Consider the following 19014-nt stretch of genomic DNA (forward strand, 5'->3'; position numbering starts at 1 on the left):
TTAAGTGTCGCAATAGGGTTTTTTGGGGGGAGGGGGGAGAAATTGAACCCGTTCGTTCTGGAAGGTGTTGGATATATCACGGCATGCGGGTCATCCGTACCGATGCCAGCAGTGGGGGCACTCGCAGCTCTTCTGCTCCGCCGCCACTTTCCTACGGGCCAGACACCGGACTACTCGACAGAGGCTACGCGGGCTCTTGCTCTGCCATGCTGAAAGTGGCCCAAATGGTAAGGATCAGAAGGGACAGGGAGTCCCAGGGAAGCGGGGGGGGAGGGAACGAATGTTTCGCCAAACTGCGGGAGTAACTGCGCTTTCTGACCATTTCAAGTTTTGCTAGGATTTGTTTGCCTGTCGGGTGTTTCCTAGGAAAGGCAGCAAGATTTTGCACCTCCCAGCCAACAACAGCTGGCGCTGCAGGCTGCGTTCATCGGAGTGGCCAACGCCCTGCACGTGTTACCTACCCCAGTTCCCGCCAGGAATTGATTGACGACAAAGAGAGAAACTGAGGCGAAGAGCTGCTCCGAGAGAGCGCCCCGGTTGGGCGATCTGGAAACGATCCCTTGCAGCCGGCGCGCCTTTCCGACTCTTCTGAGGGGAACAGTGGTGCTGTTTCCTGCAGGTTGTGGGCAGAGTCAAGTTCTGTTTTAATAGATTAACAGAGTTGAGTCTCTCTAGGCTGCCCAGAACAGTGTGCCTGATTTAGTTTATACGCTTGAGAAGAGGACCGCATAAAAATTTTAAAACAAAGCTAATTGAGACTTTGAATAAAAAACTAAAAAAAATCGCAGCACTGCGAGGCAGAATACCCTAGTTCGTTAGTACTCTTTCTATTATTGCAGTCCTTTGAATAAGTAATCTCAGTTATTCTTTGTAGCCTGCATACATTTATTTAGTTGACCAATTCAACTTGAGAACTACATTTAAAGACTTGTCTTTCGGGAGTTGAAAATATAATCTCTAGGCTTGAATTAGAAATGCAAACAATTTTGGACAGGTAACTAACCACACAAATTGCAGAATAGGGACTGTTTCAACAGGTGTTCAGCCATCTCTGCTTGATTATTCTTATTTACTACTGTGGATCTTTCATAAAAAGAGCCTTTCATTAACACTTCATTCACTTGCTTGGAGAAAGGGGCCTGTTAAATACTTTCATGCTGCAGCAGAGGCTGTTCCCACTTCTCTCTGGGAAAAGACGGGATCTGCACACCTAGTGGTTAACCAGTATTAACCACTGGCCTTGAACCCATTTCTCCAGTGTATTCTGGAATGTTGGACTATGAATTGTGTCTTCCCTACTAGCCAGCATGGCAGTCTTTGGAATAATAGAAATATGGAGAAATTAGAGAAAATTATTCTAGATCTAGACACTGAACAGTTCATATGTTGTTCATAAATTGTTCATACATAAATGGCTCATACATATATGGACTGTTTAATTATGGTTTATTGAATAAACTTATGCAATATTTCAAGCAGAACCAAATAAATCACACTATAATTTAAATCTGGGGCAGGAAGGAAACTCCAGGGCCACATGTGCCTCTTCACTGCAAGCCAGATAATCTCTTCTGTTCACGACTGCTGAAAATTGATGTCAGTTTCCTACTATTTTGTGATACAGAACTCAGCCTAGAGTTTAATCTATTTTTTAATTGATTAAACATTTAAGAAAGAAATCCTACTTGAAGAAATACTGTAGTAGACAATGGATTAATCTGTCAACAAAATGAATGGACGATAGAGTGTAAGGGGAACAGACGTTAAAGTAAGGATGAGTTTATATCAGACAAGAGATACGCAAACTACACTTTTTGCTTTTCAGGGAATCCCTAAAATATGTACAGGTAGTCCAATTTCTGTTGTTAACTGAAACATTTGTTAAGTGAGTCTTGTTGATTTTATGACCTTTCTTGTCACTGTTGTTAAGTAAATCACTGCAGTTAATAAGTTAGTAAGACAGTTATTAAGTGAATCTGGCCTCCCCATTGACTTTGCTTGTGAGAAGATCCCAAAAGAGGATCACATGACCCCTGGGACACAGCCATAAGTCCCATGCTGACAACTGGAAGTCTTTCTTTTCAAAATTGTTAACTCTGAACATTTTATTATTCTTGTAATGTAGTCTTTCATGCATTCTTCACAGAAATGTTTTGTTTTGTTCTGCTATTTGTCTTACAGTTATTGTTGCTGGTCGGATTCATTTGTGTCAGATCTTCACAGTGGACAGATCACAATGCATACAGCTACTTTGAATTTGTCTGCATATATGACTTAATTATGATCTTCATCTTTTACATTATCTACATCTTTAGAGCCTATCAAAAGTTGACTTGCATCAGCTGGCCACTTGCGGTAAGTTCCTATCTTTGTCAACTTCCAGAAAGGTTACTACTTAAATGGTTTTGTTAGAATTGTAACTGCACATCATCAATTCCTATGTAGCATTTTTATTCCATTTACTTATTATTTAGAACTGCAGTTTCTGATGATACATGTTTTCCTAGATCTTAAGAAAATATTAACAGAGAAACAAGAACTACTGAATGTCTTCTTTCCCTTATAAAGTTAAAATGACCAATTTTTAATCAATCTGTTTGGGAAGATCTGGTTAAACACTTCTGCAACCTGAATTTTTAGCAAGGTATTGGGAATAGATGTATACACTTTACTACTCATAATTTGCTCTGATTTAGTTATCATTCTTGCAGATTATTGACCATAATTGCTTAGATGTGTAATGGTCCCCGTATTTCCTCATTTTAGTTTATTTTTTTCTACTGCTACCTCTATATAGCATCCATTAGGCAAACAAGCCCACCTACCAGTGACAAGAAACATACTCATCAAATAAAGGGGCACTGTATCTTACTTACAGCATATAGAATATCCCAGCCTTACCCCCAGACATCTCTAGATTGAAAAACTTGAAAGGCATCTGACTATGGGGTCTTGAGGCGGTCATGGACTGGATGAGGGTTAACAAGCTTGTGCTCAACCCAGAAAAGACCGAGTGGCTGTTGTGTTTCCCTCCCAAAGATTTGGCCAATATTCCAACACTCAGGCTGGGGGGTCAAATTTTACACCCCTCAGAGAGGGTCCGCAACTTGGGAGTCCTCCTGGACCCACAGCTGTCATTTGACCACCACTTAACGGCTGTGACCAGGGGGGCATTTGCCCAGGTTCGCCTGGTGCGCCAGTTGCGGCCCTACCTGAATCGGGAGGCCCTCACAACAGTCACTCGGGCCCTTGTGACCTCTAGGCTGGAATACTGCAATGTGCTCTACATGGGGCTGCCCTTGAGGAGCATCCGGCGACTTCAGCTAGTGCAGAACGCAGCCGCGCGAGTGATTGCGGGTGCACCTCGATTCACCCGCATAACACCTATCCTCCGCGAGCTGCGCTGGCTGCCTGTCGATCTCCGGATGCGCTTCAAGGTGCTATTAATCACCCATAAAGCCCTACATGGCAGTGGATCTGGATACTTGAGAGACCGCCTTCTGCCAATTACCTCCCTACGACCTATAAGATCTCATAGATTAGGCCTCCTCCGCATTCCATCGGCCAGCCAGTGTCGGCTGGCAACTACAAGGAGGAGGGCCTTCTCAGCAGTAGCCCCGACCCTTTGGAACGAGCTCCCCGTGGAGATTCGTACCCTCTCCACCGTCCGGGCCTTCCGCATAGCCTTGAAGAACTGGCTCGCCCGTCAGGCCTGGGGATAAGGATCGCTACCCCGCCCGAATGATGAATGTATGTTGCTTATTATTTTATTATATGTTGTTATCTTAATGTTGTATTCCCCCCTTCCCTGGTTTTCTGTGAGCCGCCCTGAGTCCCCTCAGGGAAAAGGGCGGCCTACAAATGCTAATAAACCACTAAACCACTAAACCACTATGACTATTAAAGAATGAGGTTAAGTTCTTAGCCAGCCACCCTCAGGGAAAGCAAGATTCTTCCAGAGTATCTTATCCAAGATCTACTGAAAGAGGATAGGAGAGAAATCTCAACACCTGGATTGTTCCACTTCTCTCCCCCCAACCATTCCATTTATTTTCAAGGTTCCTAAAGCATAAACTTACATAGCTGAAAGTTTCTTATGCATGGCTCCTGTGTGAATTATTGAGGAGGCTGGTGTCTTAACTGATATGGGAGGAATATCCTACTTGTCTGAAAGTGAATGTCTATCTTCTTATAAAAATACCATTCTACTCCATCACTGTCAATAGGCTAAGCCAGGTACAACAAGTATAAGGCAACTTCATATTTTCAGAAAGGTCTACCATGCTGAATACATAACTTTTCATTTATATACTACTAAAACTCTCATATCCATACCTTTAGATGAAACATTCTGAACTAATTGAGTAATTACAGAATGCCTCCAAAATCTGGAATTCATGACTCCTGTGGAATTGAAATTTGGCAAATTTTGTAGAACATTTTACAACATAACAGTATCATAAAACAGTTTATGATATAATATAAAAGCTCATAAAACATTTCTTCTCATCAGCTCCTGATGTTTGCTATACAGTTCAACATGGACTATTTCCAAGGTGGTTAGAGAGTGTCAATGAAGCAATGAACGTGGGTTTGGGCAAACTTTGGGAGACAGTGAATGACAGGGAATCCTGGCATCTTCTTCAGAAAGAAGAGGGGATCAACGTATTTTCCAAAGCACCAAAAGGCAAGACAACAAACAATGGATGGAAACTAATCAACGAGAGAAGCAACTTGGAATTAAGGAGAAATCTGACAGTGAGAACAATTAACCAATAAATTTCCGAATATTTCCTTGAATCTTTAAAAAAAAAAAACCTTTTACAGTACATTAGAAGCCATGCCATTTTTGAAGTCATTGAAAAATCTGGTAAGGAAATATCTCTGCAAAGATGAACAAAGGGGTCATGGGTTGTCTGGTGATCTCATAGAGCAGTCATTGGCAAACGATTGATAGAAACTGTCCAAAGAGAGAAAATTGATACATGCTTCCATAATCATTTTTAAACAAGACAGTGGAGTAACAACCATATCCATTTTATTAGAATGGTATTTTTCCCTTCTATCTTTCATTCAGGAAAGGTTATCTAGAGGAAAATGAATAAATACTGAACAATAAAATGTGAATACATCAATATGATAATAAAGAGATGAATGGGCGGAGAGCAAGAGGGGGAGGCAGAATTTGCCACCAATCCAGCAGCAAGCTCCAGCACAGAACTCCCCCATTTGATTCCTTGGACAATTAGCAGAGCCAGATCTTCAGGCTCCTGCAGAAGAATAGAGGATGGGTCAGATATTACCTTAGAGCAGTGTTTCTCAACCTTGGCAATTTGAAGATGTCTGGACTTCAACTCCCAGAATTCCCCAGCCAGCGAACACTGGCTGGGGAATTCTGGGAGTTGAGGTCCAGACATCTTCAAGTTTCCAAGGTTGAGAAACACTACCTTAGAGAGATGGGTTTCCAAAGGGTGAGCACTGCAGCAGAGATGGTGCAGTGTCTGCCCTTCTGGATTCTGATAGTCAAAGTTCTTTGATCAACAGTATCCAAAATAGAATGTCTCTGCCAGCATAAGTAGAACAGGCTTGCCTTAGTTGGATGAGACAGTTCATCAGGGAGTCTGGATCTATGCCATTAAGGATAATCAATACCTTGAACAGTACTCAGAAGCAGACCATTAGCCAATGTAGTTTGGGGAGCAGAGGTATAATATGGATCATCTTAGGATTCCTAAAAACTGGTCTTGCTGCCCCATTTTGCACCAACTAAAGCTTCCAAATAGATTTAAAGGGTAGCACCATGTAGAGTGCATTGCAGTAGTCAGGCTGAGAGATGACTAGGATTTGAATAACTGAGCACAGGGATTCATGATCCAGGAAAGTTTGCAACTGGTGCACAAACTGGAGCTGTACAAAAGGTCTCTTAGACAGGCTTACTACCTGTTCTTTGAGCAGGAAATGTAAATCCTGGAGGACCCCTAAGTTGTAAACTGAGTCTGAATAGATAGTGCAACCCCATCCAGAACTAAGGATGACAAAAACATGGATCCTGAAGGTCACTTCAGGCACTATGAGAGGGGCAGGAACAGCATAATCCGAGTCACCAGGTGTAGAGATGGAGAGCTGGGTATCATCAGCATGTAGATGCTATCTCAGCCCATGGTGACAGATGATATCATCCAATAGCTTCATGCATAGATGTTAAACAGGAGAGGAGAGAGTACTGAACCTTCGGGGCACAGCAAGTGAGCAGTTGGGTGCTGGATTTCTCAATCCTACCTACATCAATTGGGACTAACCTTGGAGAAAGGAGTTGAGCCAGCACAAAAGTACTACCCAGCCCCAGCTTATGTGGATGTCCCAAAAGAATATCATGGTTGATATCAAATGCCACTTAAGAGTTCAAGTAAAGCAAGAATGGTTACAATACTCCCATCCCACCCCCGCCAGAGATTGTCCATGACTGTGGCCAAAACTGTCTCTGTGTCAGAGCCAAGCCTGACTGAAGGGAGTCCAGGAAATTTGTTTCATCCAGGACCCCCCAGTGATGTCAAGCAACCACCTTTTCCACCACCTTCCCCCCAAAAAAGAATATGGGAAATAAAAATTATTCAAGCAGATGAGTTCAACTGAAGGTTTTTTTAAAGGAAGGGAAAAACCAGGGCATCCAAAATGTCCTGAGAATGTTTGTTCTTGCAGTGAGGAATTTGCACTGCATGAACCCATCTGCTGTTCACCGTCCTGCATGCTTTCACCAACCAGGAGGACAAGAGTCTAATTGACAGGTGGTTGCACTGAGAGTACAGAGGATCACATGGAGAATGATTGCAGTAATTGGGTATGTCTAGTTTAATGAAAAGAAACATTAAGAGTAATATAACAGCAGTGTTCCAACACCTAAGGCGCTGCCACAAAGATGATAGAGGTCAATCTATTTTACAAAGCACCAGGAGGCAAGACGAGAAACAATGGATGGAAACTAATCAAGAAAAGAACCAACCTAGAACTAGGGAGAAATTTCCTGATAATGAGAACAATTAATCAGTGGAATTATTTGCCTCCAGAAGATATGGGTGCTCCAAAATCAAGGTTTTTAAGAACAGATTGGACAACCATTTATTTGAAATGGTTTAGGCAGGGGTGTCAAACTCAAAGCCTGAGGGCTGGATCTGGCCTGTGGGATACTTAGATCTGGCCTACAGGGCCACCCTGGAAACAGTAAAGAACTAGCCTGTGGAGCTTCTGCCAGCAAAAACAGGCTCCTGAGCTCCATTTTCAACTGCTACAGCCTCCTGCAACCCTCTGCCAGCATAAAAGGAATTCGGGAGGGCTGTGCACTGCCCTCCTGAGCTTAGTTTTCACTGGCAGAGAGTTGCAGGAGGCTGTGGCAGCCAAAAAGGGAACTCGGGAGCCTGTTTTCACTGGCAGCACTCAGGCCACTCCAGGTGCCCCTGACAAGTGATGTTGAGCTGGCCACACCCATCCTGATCACGCCCACCCTGACCCCCAGAGGTCAAACAGCCCTGATGTGGCCCTCAATGAAATCGAGTTTCACTCCTGGTATAGGGTCTCCTGCTTGAGCAGGGGTTTGAACTAGAAGATCTCCAAGGTCCCTTCCAGCTTTCTTATTCTGTTACATAAAGTCATTAGCTACACCTGGGGCTTCAATCACACTGAAATGTTCCTTTGATAAGCCTCTGATGTAAAGTACAGAATCTTGGTAGCTTTTCTTCTAAACTATATTGTCTTTGTTTCATTTTAGGAGTTTCTTCATTACCTAATAGGTACTATTCTGCTTCTTATTGCATCCATTGTGGCAGTTGCAAAAAGCTCCAATTCAGCAGGCCTGGTAGCTGGAGCGGTAAGGCTGTTTGCCATTTTTTGTTATATATAAGCAACTTTATTTATTAGATCTTAAAATATATGTCAAGTTTTTCCCCATAATAAACACACTTAAAGAAAGGAGAGTCCATATAAACATATTGATTGTGGATTGGGTGTGTTTGATCTTAAAAAATACTGGCAAAGATATTTAACATTGTTTTTCCCCACTATTGCTCTAATCCTCCATTATCAAAATCTACACTCTGCACACAATTATTAGGCAAGTTGTATTTTTGAGCATTAATTTTATTATTAAATAACTACAATGCTCTCAGTCAATCCAAAATGTTAAAAACCTCAAACCTGAATATTTAACAAAATAAAAGTGAGGTTTTGGCTTTCTTAGGAGAATATTAATGGGTGCACAGTTATTGGGCAACTATTTGTGTAAAGAATTGTGCAACTAGAAAAAAAATCCCATCACACACATTTATTTGCATCTGTTAAATAAAGAATAATAAACTCAAAATGTACAAATAAACATTTCTGACATTTTTTAAAAAATCAGTGACCAATATAGACCAATTTCATAGACAAAAGCCAGGAAAAGCTCTAGGCCTAGACAAGATAACTCCTTTTTGCTTAAAAGTCTGTGCTGACCAATTGGCCCCCATCTTCACCTGAATCTTCAATAAATCACTAAAGATGTGCTATGTTCTTTCTTGCTTCAAATCCCACTGCCGAAGAAGCCCACTGTCAAGGAGCTGAATGACTACAGAACAGTTACTCTAACATCTGTGGTTATGAAAACCTTTGAAAGGCTAGTGCTGTCTCACTTGAAAACCATCACGGATCCACTGTTAAACCCCCTGCAATTTGCATACCAAGCAAATAGATTGACAGATGATGCTGTTAATATGGCTCTGCACTACATCCTACAACATCTTGAATCTCTAAAGACCTATGCAAGGGTCCTCTTTGTAGACTTTAGTTCAGCATTCAATACCATCATTCCAGACATTCTTCTAACTAAGCTAAACCAGCTAGGGATACCTGAACACACTTGTAAGTGGATCATAACCTTCCTCACAGACAAGTAGCAGCAGGTGAAGCTAAGCAGAATCATATCACTACATCTCAAACAATCCATCTGTTAAACTACTGAAGTTCGCAGATGATACAACAGTGATTGATCTCATTCGAGACAATGATGAATCCACATACAGATGGGAGGTAGAACAACTAGCCTGGTGGTGCGACTGAAACAATCTGGAACTGAACACACTCAAAACCGTAGAAATGGTGGTAGACTTTAGAAGAAATCTCCCATACTACCACCACTCACAATACTAGACAACACAATATGAACAGTAGACACCTTCAAATTTCTAGGTTCTACCATATCTCAAGACCTAAAATGGAACACCTAACATCAAAAATGTCATCAAAAAAGCACAACAAAGAATGTTCTTTAGCGCCAGCTCAGAAAGCTTTTGCCCAAGGAGCTGCTGATTCAGTTCTACAGAGGAATTATTGAGTCTGTCATCTGCACCTCTATAACTCTCTGGTTTGGGTCTGCAAAGAGACAGACACAGACTTCAGAGGATAATTTACAACTTTTTGCTCTAGTTGCAGGGTTCTCATACCCTCAATTTCTCAATCTCATCACAGATAATAGAAACAGATTAAGAGAAAGATGTCTTTTCCCATCCCTTTCGATCACTGTATTTTCATTACAATTATACTGAAAATGCATTCTGCTGTGGTTTACATGGAAGAAAAAAGAAAATCTTTCTTGGAAAGGTGATAGTGGACAAAGCTCACTCTTTCCAATTACTACTGTATCTAAAATCATTTGTTACAAATTGCAAATAGTAATTTGCAAGCAGATTTCTGCTGGTTGGAATAATAGAGAGTGGGAGGACAAAAATGTATGCATTTGACAGTACTTGAAGTAAATGTCTATTTCCGTGTTTATTACTAACCTCTGGACACAATTGATACATTCTTTGAAATGTTAAAGGCTGTTTAATATTATTTAGAATCTATGGAAATTTAATGTAAAATATTTTATGTATGGCTGCTTTGCTGATACTTTTTTTATATATTTTTTTTAAAAATAGATCTTCGGATTCTTAACTACATTTATGTGCCTCCTAAGTATATCGCTCTCTTACAAAATCTCTTGTAACACTCAGTCAGCAGGTAAGATCCTAATTCATCAGTTTGACCAATCAGCTCTATGTTTTTCCTTTTTCCTTGCACTATTTAGTCCATAGACAAATCCATTACGTTATTTTTTCAGACTCTATAATCTATTTATGTTTATTATTTAATCTGGGGAATGATGGGGAATTGATAGTGATCTGTTCCACTTATTTGTCTTAGAGAGAGAGCAAATGAAAGGGACCTATTCTTCACTCAAGCAGCTTAGAGCAACATGCACAGTATTTTCCCTAAAACAATTTTATCCCTAAAACAATCTAATGGGAAATATTGAGCAAAAAGACAATGACATCCTTTTTCCTCACTACAGTTGTAGGAAGAATCTTGTGTCCAACTGTGTGATGAAGTCATATTCAGATCTGAATTTTTTATTATGTATTTACAGCCAACCAATCCCTTCCATCTTGATTATGTGTGATATGAATCTGGGCTTCTTAAATTCTGTCTTGGGTCCTAATCATTATTCCAGTTTTGCTCTTGAAATAATATTCAATGAAGGAAGAAATACTTTGGGAATTTTACACATATTGTCATTGCTGATTTGGCTTGCGTAGAGAATAGCAGAAATTAGAGTTTTCTTTCTTGGTTATACTATAGTCTGGTCCTAAGAAATTTGTTCTTATTTCCTTCTGCTCTGTGCAGAATTCTGCAGCTTACTTGTATATACAAAATTTATGAAACAAGACTAAAATAGGCATTCCATGTTTGATGGCTGAAGAATTCAAGAAGTAGCCCTATTGCCAAGTAATTTATACTTCATTTGTTGGTTGTTCAAAACATTTGCAGTTTCTTCACTGATCTCCTTTAGTTTAAGATTTTCTTGACTGATCAAGATAAACTCCTATCCCAAATTTCCCATCTCACATACCGTATAGGCAGTTGATTTTTATTATTTGCAATATTTCAATAAGTAATTGTTTTATTTTATCAATTAAAGTATGTTTATTTGTCAGTTGCTATGAGCCAGGACAAGTAGTCTAAAATATTTATTTAAAAATTAATTTACAACTTACTGGGTAATCTTGATTTTTTCAAAGCATTGAGAACTTTAAGATTACTTCTCGTAATAATAGAGAAAAGGCACCAATATGCTTTTCTAGTTAAATACGGTAAATACTTAAGATACAGCAGATTTCTTTCATGTGTTTATGGGCTCATCACTCTCCATATTTTAATGCAGGCAACAATCATATTTGGCTGATTATTTTGCCCCCCACCCCGGATTTGATGGAAGGCACTCTGTGCTACTCTAAAGTTTTGCTATTTGAGATATTTTGCAAACTTAAATTTAATGAGACCATTAAAATTGCAGTAAGTTGATTTTGTCTTTTCTCTTCTCCCCTATTTTTTAGATGCTACCGTGTAAATCTTTTGCTACTTCAAAATGTGTACACCTCTTGAGGGAAGAGCTTAGAAAAACATGCAAGATGGAATGGTGTACTAAGATGACTCTGAAAAGCATTCTTACTGGGCCTAGAGTGCCATCTTGTGGCACTTTTGAGCTACTTCTGCGGCTACTGTACAGCAGCCTGTTTCATCCGGTCAAATTTTTGGATCCTGGGAGACAAGAATGGCTGCAGTAAAAGATCCTTTGGGAAGGAAAGAGTCCGTATTTTAAAACAAAGAGAAATTATCCTCTTTTAATTCCAGCTGCCAATACTTCACAGATTGAAGACCAATCTTTATGACCTAGACCACTAAGGAGAATCCAAATTAAAATTCCATTAAAATGGAAAATATATTCTGCATCAACCCAGCTACGACTGGCAAAAATTGGAAATATTCATCATGAACCAACAACCGTTGCATCTCAGAAATCACCTTCTTACCTCTCTGCATTTCCTGCCTTCGGGTTCTAGCTCTTAAAATAGGCATCTTGTTTAACCTGTGTGAATATGAGGCTGCCTTAATAGGATGGTTTAAGATGGTTCCACCCCAATTTTTGGATTGTGCTCCCTTTAATTAGTATGAATTTCTTTTGGGGGACAAAATTTTAAATGGATTTGTTCAATGATACAGTTTAAATTTTATATTCTTTTGATTTCTTTTTGTTAGTTTTTATTTCTCTTGCCATGTATTTTTATTATATTTTTATATATTATAACTGTATACCTATCAATATAAGATCCATTAAGAATGAAGAATGTTTACTAAAAATCCACTGCATTTTGTTGTTCCTTTCTCATGTTGTGATACGCTACAATTAATTTACACTTATTAGTAATTTACATGGAAAATACAATTCACCAGGGACGTGCAGTCAGGGGAGGCAGAGCCTCACCACTGCCATCATGAAAAGAAAAAAAATGTAAAAATGCCTCCTCCTGTAGATGGCTTTTTTAAACAGTTAAGCAGAGTCATCCATGGTGACTTTGGCAGCAACTAGCCCAGTCTGACTTCAGCTCTTGTCTTTTTCCTTTACGTTTTTTTTTTCTTTTCATGATGGCAGGCAAAAGCAGAGTTGAAATCCTCTCTGAAACAGCTGGAAAAGGTCCGTGTGGGTCGGAGGGAGGGGGAGGAATTCAAACTTCATCCTCCTGGTGCAACTTTGTGTGTGTGTTTGTGTGTGTGTGTGTTTATTTGTTTGTTTGTTTGAGAGAGTTTGTTTGAAGAGAGGGAAGGGGGTAGGAGAGGCAGGGAGGGCAGCTTGCCTTACCCGGCTGGAGGGGAGTCACCTCCGGCTTCAGTCCAGCCAGCGGCACTTGCAGCCCCCTCCCAGGCTCGGCGCCGCGAGGCTGGCCAGGTTGCCCAGGCGGCGGCAGAGGTTCTCTTTGTTCTTTCAGGTGGGGGAAGGGGGGGAGAGGCTTCCTCCGCTCCATCCGCACCCCTCACCGAACAAGCGCGCCCCGGATGCCGCGCAGCTCTGGCATGCGCTTTAGTCAGTGAAGCACTTTCTTTCACCAGCCTGAGCCTAAAGCGCTTTCCTTCGCTCACCTGTGCCCATGAAAGATACTTTCTTTCACCTGTGTCCGTGGCAGCTTGCCAGCAAAGGCAGGCAAAAGTCACTTTCTTTCACCTGCCTGTGCCTGCGGCAGCCCGTCAACACAGGCAAGCAAAAGAGACTTTCTTTCGCCCATCTGTGCTTGCGGCAGAGCTCAGGCGGGCTGCCACAAGCACAGGCAGGCGAAAGAAAGTGCTTTAGTCAGTGGGGTGTCGGGGGAGAGGACTGCCTCACCAGCCATAAACCTCACCGCACGTCACTGCAATTCACTGTAAGGATCCACAGAAGGAGTATCAAATTATCTACAATGGGTGAAATACAAATTCTCTGCAAAATACAGTTTTACCAAGGATTTTTTTAAATAATGGTAACAGTTTCCCCTCTGCAGTCATATCCAATTGTAGTGGGTGGTGTTCATCATTTCTTAGAGAAGGGAGCCAGGATAGTTTGAAGATGCTTCCATGGTCATATGGATGCTATGACTGTATGCTGAAACACACAGAATGCAGTTAACTTCCCGCTGAAGGGCTACTGATTTATCTACTCATATTTGCAAGCTTTTGAAGTGCTGGATGTACAGGAGCTGGGGCAAATATTAGGAGCTACCCCCTGAAACAGTGCTGCTAGACTATTACATGAGCGCATGAATGACTATCCTTGGCATTAAAATGTATAAATAAATCTATTTTCTTTTTCTAATGATGAAATACATTAGCTATAGAATAGCACAATATAAAGGAAAGAATGGATAAATGAAAGTCTACAATATGATGGGAGCATTTTTTTTCAGTAGATATTAACTCCACAAAATAAAGAGAGCAATTTCATGAAAAAAGAGCCGTACATAAAACAACTCCTGTCCCAGAGAACAGAAGCAATGTTCCACCGTTCCTTCCACTAAAAAGGGCCTGCCCAGCCTCAAGGCTTGGGGGAAGAGTCATTTAAAGAATGATTAAAGGCAGGCAAGGTGGGACCCATAGGAATATCCAGGGGATGATGTTCCAAAGTTGGGAGCAGCACAACAGCATCCTTGTGGCAAGTCTAGTCCAAACCCAAGGAACTGCAGTGCATCCAAAGCTATATTATATCTTGCCTCAATAGTCTCAGGCTGAGGAAAGGCATCAAAACTAGCCTGCACCAGTGCAGCCAATTCCCTATTTCCACTCAATATACTTGGCATTTTTACTTTGAATGGCTTGACTTCTGTAGAGTAAAAATCCCAATTCATATTTTTATTAATGCAATTAAAAAATTACTGCTTAGTTGAAAGCCATTTAAAGTTTAGACCTGCCGAGCAAGCAGGGTTCAAAAGGAAACTTGAAATGGATGGATATCCTTTTCAAATTAGTTCCAAGATACCTAAGCTCAAAACTTATATGTTAATAATGTGATAAACCAAAGCTCAGGAATATAGATTAGTAATGTTACATCCTGAGGAGAAATTCACTCAGTATTAAATACATAGCAGTTACATCAAGCAGAACAGCAAAGTAATTATTTTCAGGGTGAATCTGGCCTATGCAAGCAACTAACAAATAAAAGCAATATTTTAAAAATGCTAGTGTTTCTTCTGCTTATGAAACAATGAATTGTCTTGAAGCAGATAAATGTTACATGTCGACATTTGTTGCTCTTTGGGTTTTGTCAATTTCACAATTGAGGCTTATTGGCAATGACAGACAAAATAAAAAGGTTTAAATTGCTTAGAACCACTTGCACCTCATACAAAGCCAGTGAAGGAACTTGCCGAATCCCCAGAAAAAAAAGCACAGCTCTGGACGATAGATGGCAGCAAAACACTAGGTGGTTCAGATCCTGGAAAACTGAGTCAATAAGAGAGAATAGCAAACTGTAACATCTGGGCAGGCAAAGATGAATGTATTTCTTGGAGGATGGAAGAAACCAGCAGCTAAGCATGTTACGTTATCCTAATTCAATTGGATATTATTTAAGGTATCCCAAAGTGGGTGGAAATCCATATAGTTTCTGCCAAACAAATTGAGCAGCCTTCTACTGGAGAGCTTGGAGTCCAATTTTTACAAGCTGAATAAATTTTCACCAACCAATCAGCATGGCCTATGGCAGTGTTGGCAAACCTTTTTGGCACCAAGTGCCAAAAGTTGAGTGCGTGCATGTGGGAGCGCTGGAAACCAGAAGAGCAGCCGCTTGGTGTACATGCGTGTACCAGGAAGATGATCTTTCAGTTTCCGGCATGCATGCCACCTGGTCTGGTTTCTGGCACGCATGCGTGTGCAAAGCCCAGCTGGCCAGTGCGCATGCATGTGCTGGAAACAGAAAGCAACCACCGGGTGCGTATGTGCATGCCAGGAACATGATTTTCTAGTTTCCGGTGTGCACATGCATGCTGCTCAGTTGGTTTTCATGCGTGCATGCTCACCAGAAACTGGAGGAGCAGATGGCTGGTGCACATGCTGGAAACTGAAATGCATGCTCACTGGGCGGTTGCTCTTCCGGTTTCCGGTGCTCCTGCACACGTGAAGACCAGCTGGCCGGTGCGCAAACCACAGAAGAGAAATGGCCGATGGCTCACATGCCCAGAGAGATGAGGTTTGCCATCATGGGCTTATAGTGAACATTCTGGAAATTGTACCTCAGCAATTTCAGCTGGTTGCAGCTCGGACATATCTATCTTAGAGCTTATTTGATTCCTGACATTCTCTGTTCACTTTTAAAAGCAATGAAGTAGAAGAGCTAAGCATCCTTGAAGAGTTTGTGCAGAACAGTTACTGATCTACACCTTTGCTTGTTCTTGAATGCATTTAGGAGGCATCATTTGGTATTTATCGTAGACGCTCCCCCAGATTTTTAGAATTGTATTTCCCAAGATTCCCATGATCTTCCAGCAATTCTCAGAGCATCATTGATCTGAAAATTCCATCTAGAATGACTACAAAATATAATTTTGTTTAAATGTTTTAAAAAATATCATAAAAGAGCTGCATAAATCAGTTAAAATTAAATGGAACAGTATAAATGTTACTAGGTTTTTAAAGGTCACAATTCTGTTTGCATGTGTTAATTGTGTTGGAAAAAATACAAGATCCTAACAGGTAACATACTGCACTTTAATTGTCTACTTATGGCAACAGCATACAGTATATTGTCTTATAAACAACTCTGAGTCATTTTTAAGAACTTTTATCAAATTAAAATAGTTTTTAATTACGGTAACTCTATTGATTCCAGTTCGAATTAATATCATTATTGTGACTGGTTGTTTGAAGTGTAGTTTGGTCTAGTGCAGTGTTTCTCAACCTTGGCAACTTGAAGATGTCTGGACTTCAACTCCCAGAATTCCCCAGCTAGCATTCGCTAGCTGGGGAATTCTGGGACTTGAAGTCCTGACATCTTCAAGTTGCCAAGGTTGAGAAACACTGGTCTAGTGGTTAAAACTACAAACCAGGCAATGAATTCTATTCCTCCCTTAAGGCATGGAAGCAGCTATTGTCTTTGAGCCAGTCACTCTTAGTCCATGACAGCAGACTTTGGCAACAAGCCAATAAGTCAATTCCTGCTACCATCAAATATTTGATTAAAAAAAAAAAAATGCCCAGTGCGTTTAAGAAAAAATGCTAAGGGAAAAAAAACGTGGCTAATTGTTTATTCTCAATATTTTTAAGCAGTTCTTCCTGTAGGCTGGAATGAACCAATGTAGAAAGAAGCATGCGTGTTTCAGTTTTGGCACTTGGTGCCGAAAAGGTTTGCCATCACTGCTCTATGATATTCCAAATTTTCCATTGCAGAATTATTTTTAAACTTGAAAATGAGGTAAAAACAAAGAATATTGGAGTGATCATGGATGTATATGCTGAACTCTGCAATGTATCTTTTCCTCCACAGTTTAAACCAGGTGTTCCTAAAGCTTTTGCCATCAGATTTTTTTCTAGTGCAATCTTAATATACATAGTACGCACAAAATTCCAAACAACAAAATGAACACAAGTGAACAATGAAGACAAATCAATGAAATTTTCATAAAGGTGGATTTATTATAACAATGTTTAATACAATTAAAAGTTTCTTCACACCATCACTGGATTCTGTCTGCACTTCCCCAGAGGAGAAAGATTTCTCAGTTTCAATATTAAATCCATAAATATTTAATTGCAGAAATAGCAATAGCACTTAGTCTTATATACCGCTTTACAGTGCTTTACAGCTCTCTAAGCGATTTACAGTGTCAGGATATTGCCCCCAACAATCTGGGTCCTAATTTTACCCACATAGGAAGGACGGAAGGCTGAGTCAACCTTCAGCTGGTAAGAATCTAACTGCCAAACTGCTGGCAGCCCATAGTCAGCAGAAGTAGCCTTCAGTACTGCGTTTTAACAACCACACTACCACGGCTCAAATAAAAGTTGTTGTAGAATAATGAAATATGTATTAAAATGTATCATCATAAAAATGAAAAAACTAAAAAAGTACAATATTGGATTCATTTATGGATAAGTATTTGATTCCAAACACATATATTGAACCGATAGAATTAACATATAATCTGAAAGCCCATACTACAGTCACTCAAGGTCTAATGATTCTTGTGCACAACATGTATATCTAAAAAAGCCATCAATGGGCCTCTGTATGTCGTGCCACCAAATACAGCTGGCATGCCACCAAATATGGCTCTGTGTGCCACCTGTGGCACGTGTGCCATAGGTTCGCCATCACGGTTCTAGACAGACTCAAGTTCAGTTCCCAGCTGAGTTATGGACTGCGAGCCAGAAATCATTGTCCTTTCTACAATACTTATCCCATATCTTTTTGGATGACAAAAGGAACAAGGAAAATAACCAAATATATTTAAAAACATTCCACCAAATCAGCAAGAATGCATTGTGTATGTTTTAAGAAGTGAATAAAAATAACTGTATTGATCAATGATGAACAAAAACCTATAACTCTATTTTTCCCAACTTTAACATTTTAATATGTTGTTTGTGATGTTACAGTTCTGCAGTTATTGTTTTTATTGCATATTTTTAAAATCTTAAATTCTATCCTGCAATGCATTATGGTTATATAAAAAGTGGGTTAAAATTATAAGCATACTGAAAAGCAGCTAAAAGCACAAACAGATAGATATAATGCATGCATGAATTAGAATGCTATAGGAATAGTTTTAAAAAATCTATCATAAATTATAAAACTATTTTGCAAAGAAGTAAAAGAAGACATAATTATAAAATAAGGTGGAAGAAAATGAAATAAATGAGTAAAATTGTCAATTTATGTCCTTTATTTTGAGCCAAATTGCATAACAACAGTGTTGTTTTTTCCATCTGCTTCCTACTAATGCAAACCCTGAAACAAAATTTGGCAACTTTAAAAGTGACACCATTATTATGGTTTGTAAAAAGAAATAAAAGTTAGAACGATAGGAGTGCAACAACAAATAAGACACAATTTTAATGTTTCCTAACAAAAGCTTTCTAGATATTTGGTACCTCCAAAGAGGGCTAGGACACTGTACAGTATTAGTATATGTTAAGGTCTTCCAATATTTTATAATAGGAAGATTATAGATAACCAGGACATTATGGTTATATGGGTTCCTTCTCTCCAAAAACAAGGGGAGCTGCAAGAATTATATCTTTGAAATCAATAACCATTATTTACTTCTGACAATTTCTTTTAGCTTTGGTAAAATCCCAAAGAGCAGGGCTGATCAATATGTTCCAATTTTAGATGGAACTGCCTCCAAATGTTAGAAATCCTTGAAGTTATTAGAGCTTATTAATAAAGTTGCTTAAAATGTTTCTTGCATTATGATGAAATTAAGAAAATTATAATTGTGACAAACATCTATGGCACAGCAAATTCTGTTTGCTCTAGAGATCTTGCCTAAATTATAGTCCTAAACTTATTTCAAACCAATTTTTAACTATTTTGGAAATAAAATGATAGGCTTTCTGACAATATACAATAAATCATCTAGTAGTGCAAAGCTGAAAGTGTTAACTCAGGATTAAGACCTACCAGATTCCTGCAGATCCAATGCA

At 39.7% G+C, this 19014-nt stretch overlaps 1 protein-coding gene across 3 annotated transcripts; it reads left to right on the forward strand.

Annotated features, from left to right (window-relative positions):
• The first annotated feature begins 48 nt into the window (after positions 1-48).
• On the forward strand, positions 49-12207 carry CMTM7 (CKLF like MARVEL transmembrane domain containing 7). Of its 3 annotated transcripts, XM_014052806.2 has the most exons (5): positions 49-227; positions 2182-2355; positions 7763-7861; positions 9948-10029; positions 11403-12207. In XM_014052806.2, exons 1-5 carry the CDS (start codon positions 84-86, stop codon positions 11414-11416), a joined length of 513 nt encoding a protein of 170 aa, XP_013908281.2. In that variant the 5' UTR covers positions 49-83; the 3' UTR covers positions 11417-12207. The 3 variants fall into 3 exon arrangements, 1 of the variants encoding a protein (XP_013908281.2); XR_015696367.1 differs by lacking the exons at positions 9948-10029; positions 11403-12207 and adding an exon at positions 4648-4870 and having other exon boundaries at positions 59-227; XR_015696366.1 differs by lacking the exons at positions 7763-7861; positions 9948-10029; positions 11403-12207 and adding exons at positions 4648-4870; positions 6700-6836 and having other exon boundaries at positions 59-227.
• The last annotated feature ends 6807 nt before the right edge of the window (positions 12208-19014 follow it).

The sequence above is a fragment of the Thamnophis sirtalis genome, unplaced genomic scaffold, assembly GCF_051295495.1.
Source record: "Thamnophis sirtalis isolate CommonGarterSnake01/CBP01778 unplaced genomic scaffold, rThaSir2_p1.2 scaffold_4, whole genome shotgun sequence".
In the NCBI taxonomy this organism is placed as follows: Eukaryota; Metazoa; Chordata; class Lepidosauria; order Squamata; family Natricidae; genus Thamnophis; species Thamnophis sirtalis.

Excerpts from the sequence above, each read along its gene's own strand:
- CMTM7 (XM_014052806.2), top strand. The coding sequence starts at position 84 with ATGCGGGTCATCCGTACCGATGCCAGCAGTGGGGGCACTCGCAGCTCT. Across the intron at positions 2,356-7,762 it reads GCATCAGCTGGCCACTTGCG|GAGTTTCTTCATTACCTAAT; the intron begins GTAAGTTCCTAT and ends GTTTCATTTTAG. Across the intron at positions 7,862-9,947 it reads CAGGCCTGGTAGCTGGAGCG|ATCTTCGGATTCTTAACTAC; the intron begins GTAAGGCTGTTT and ends TTTTAAAAATAG.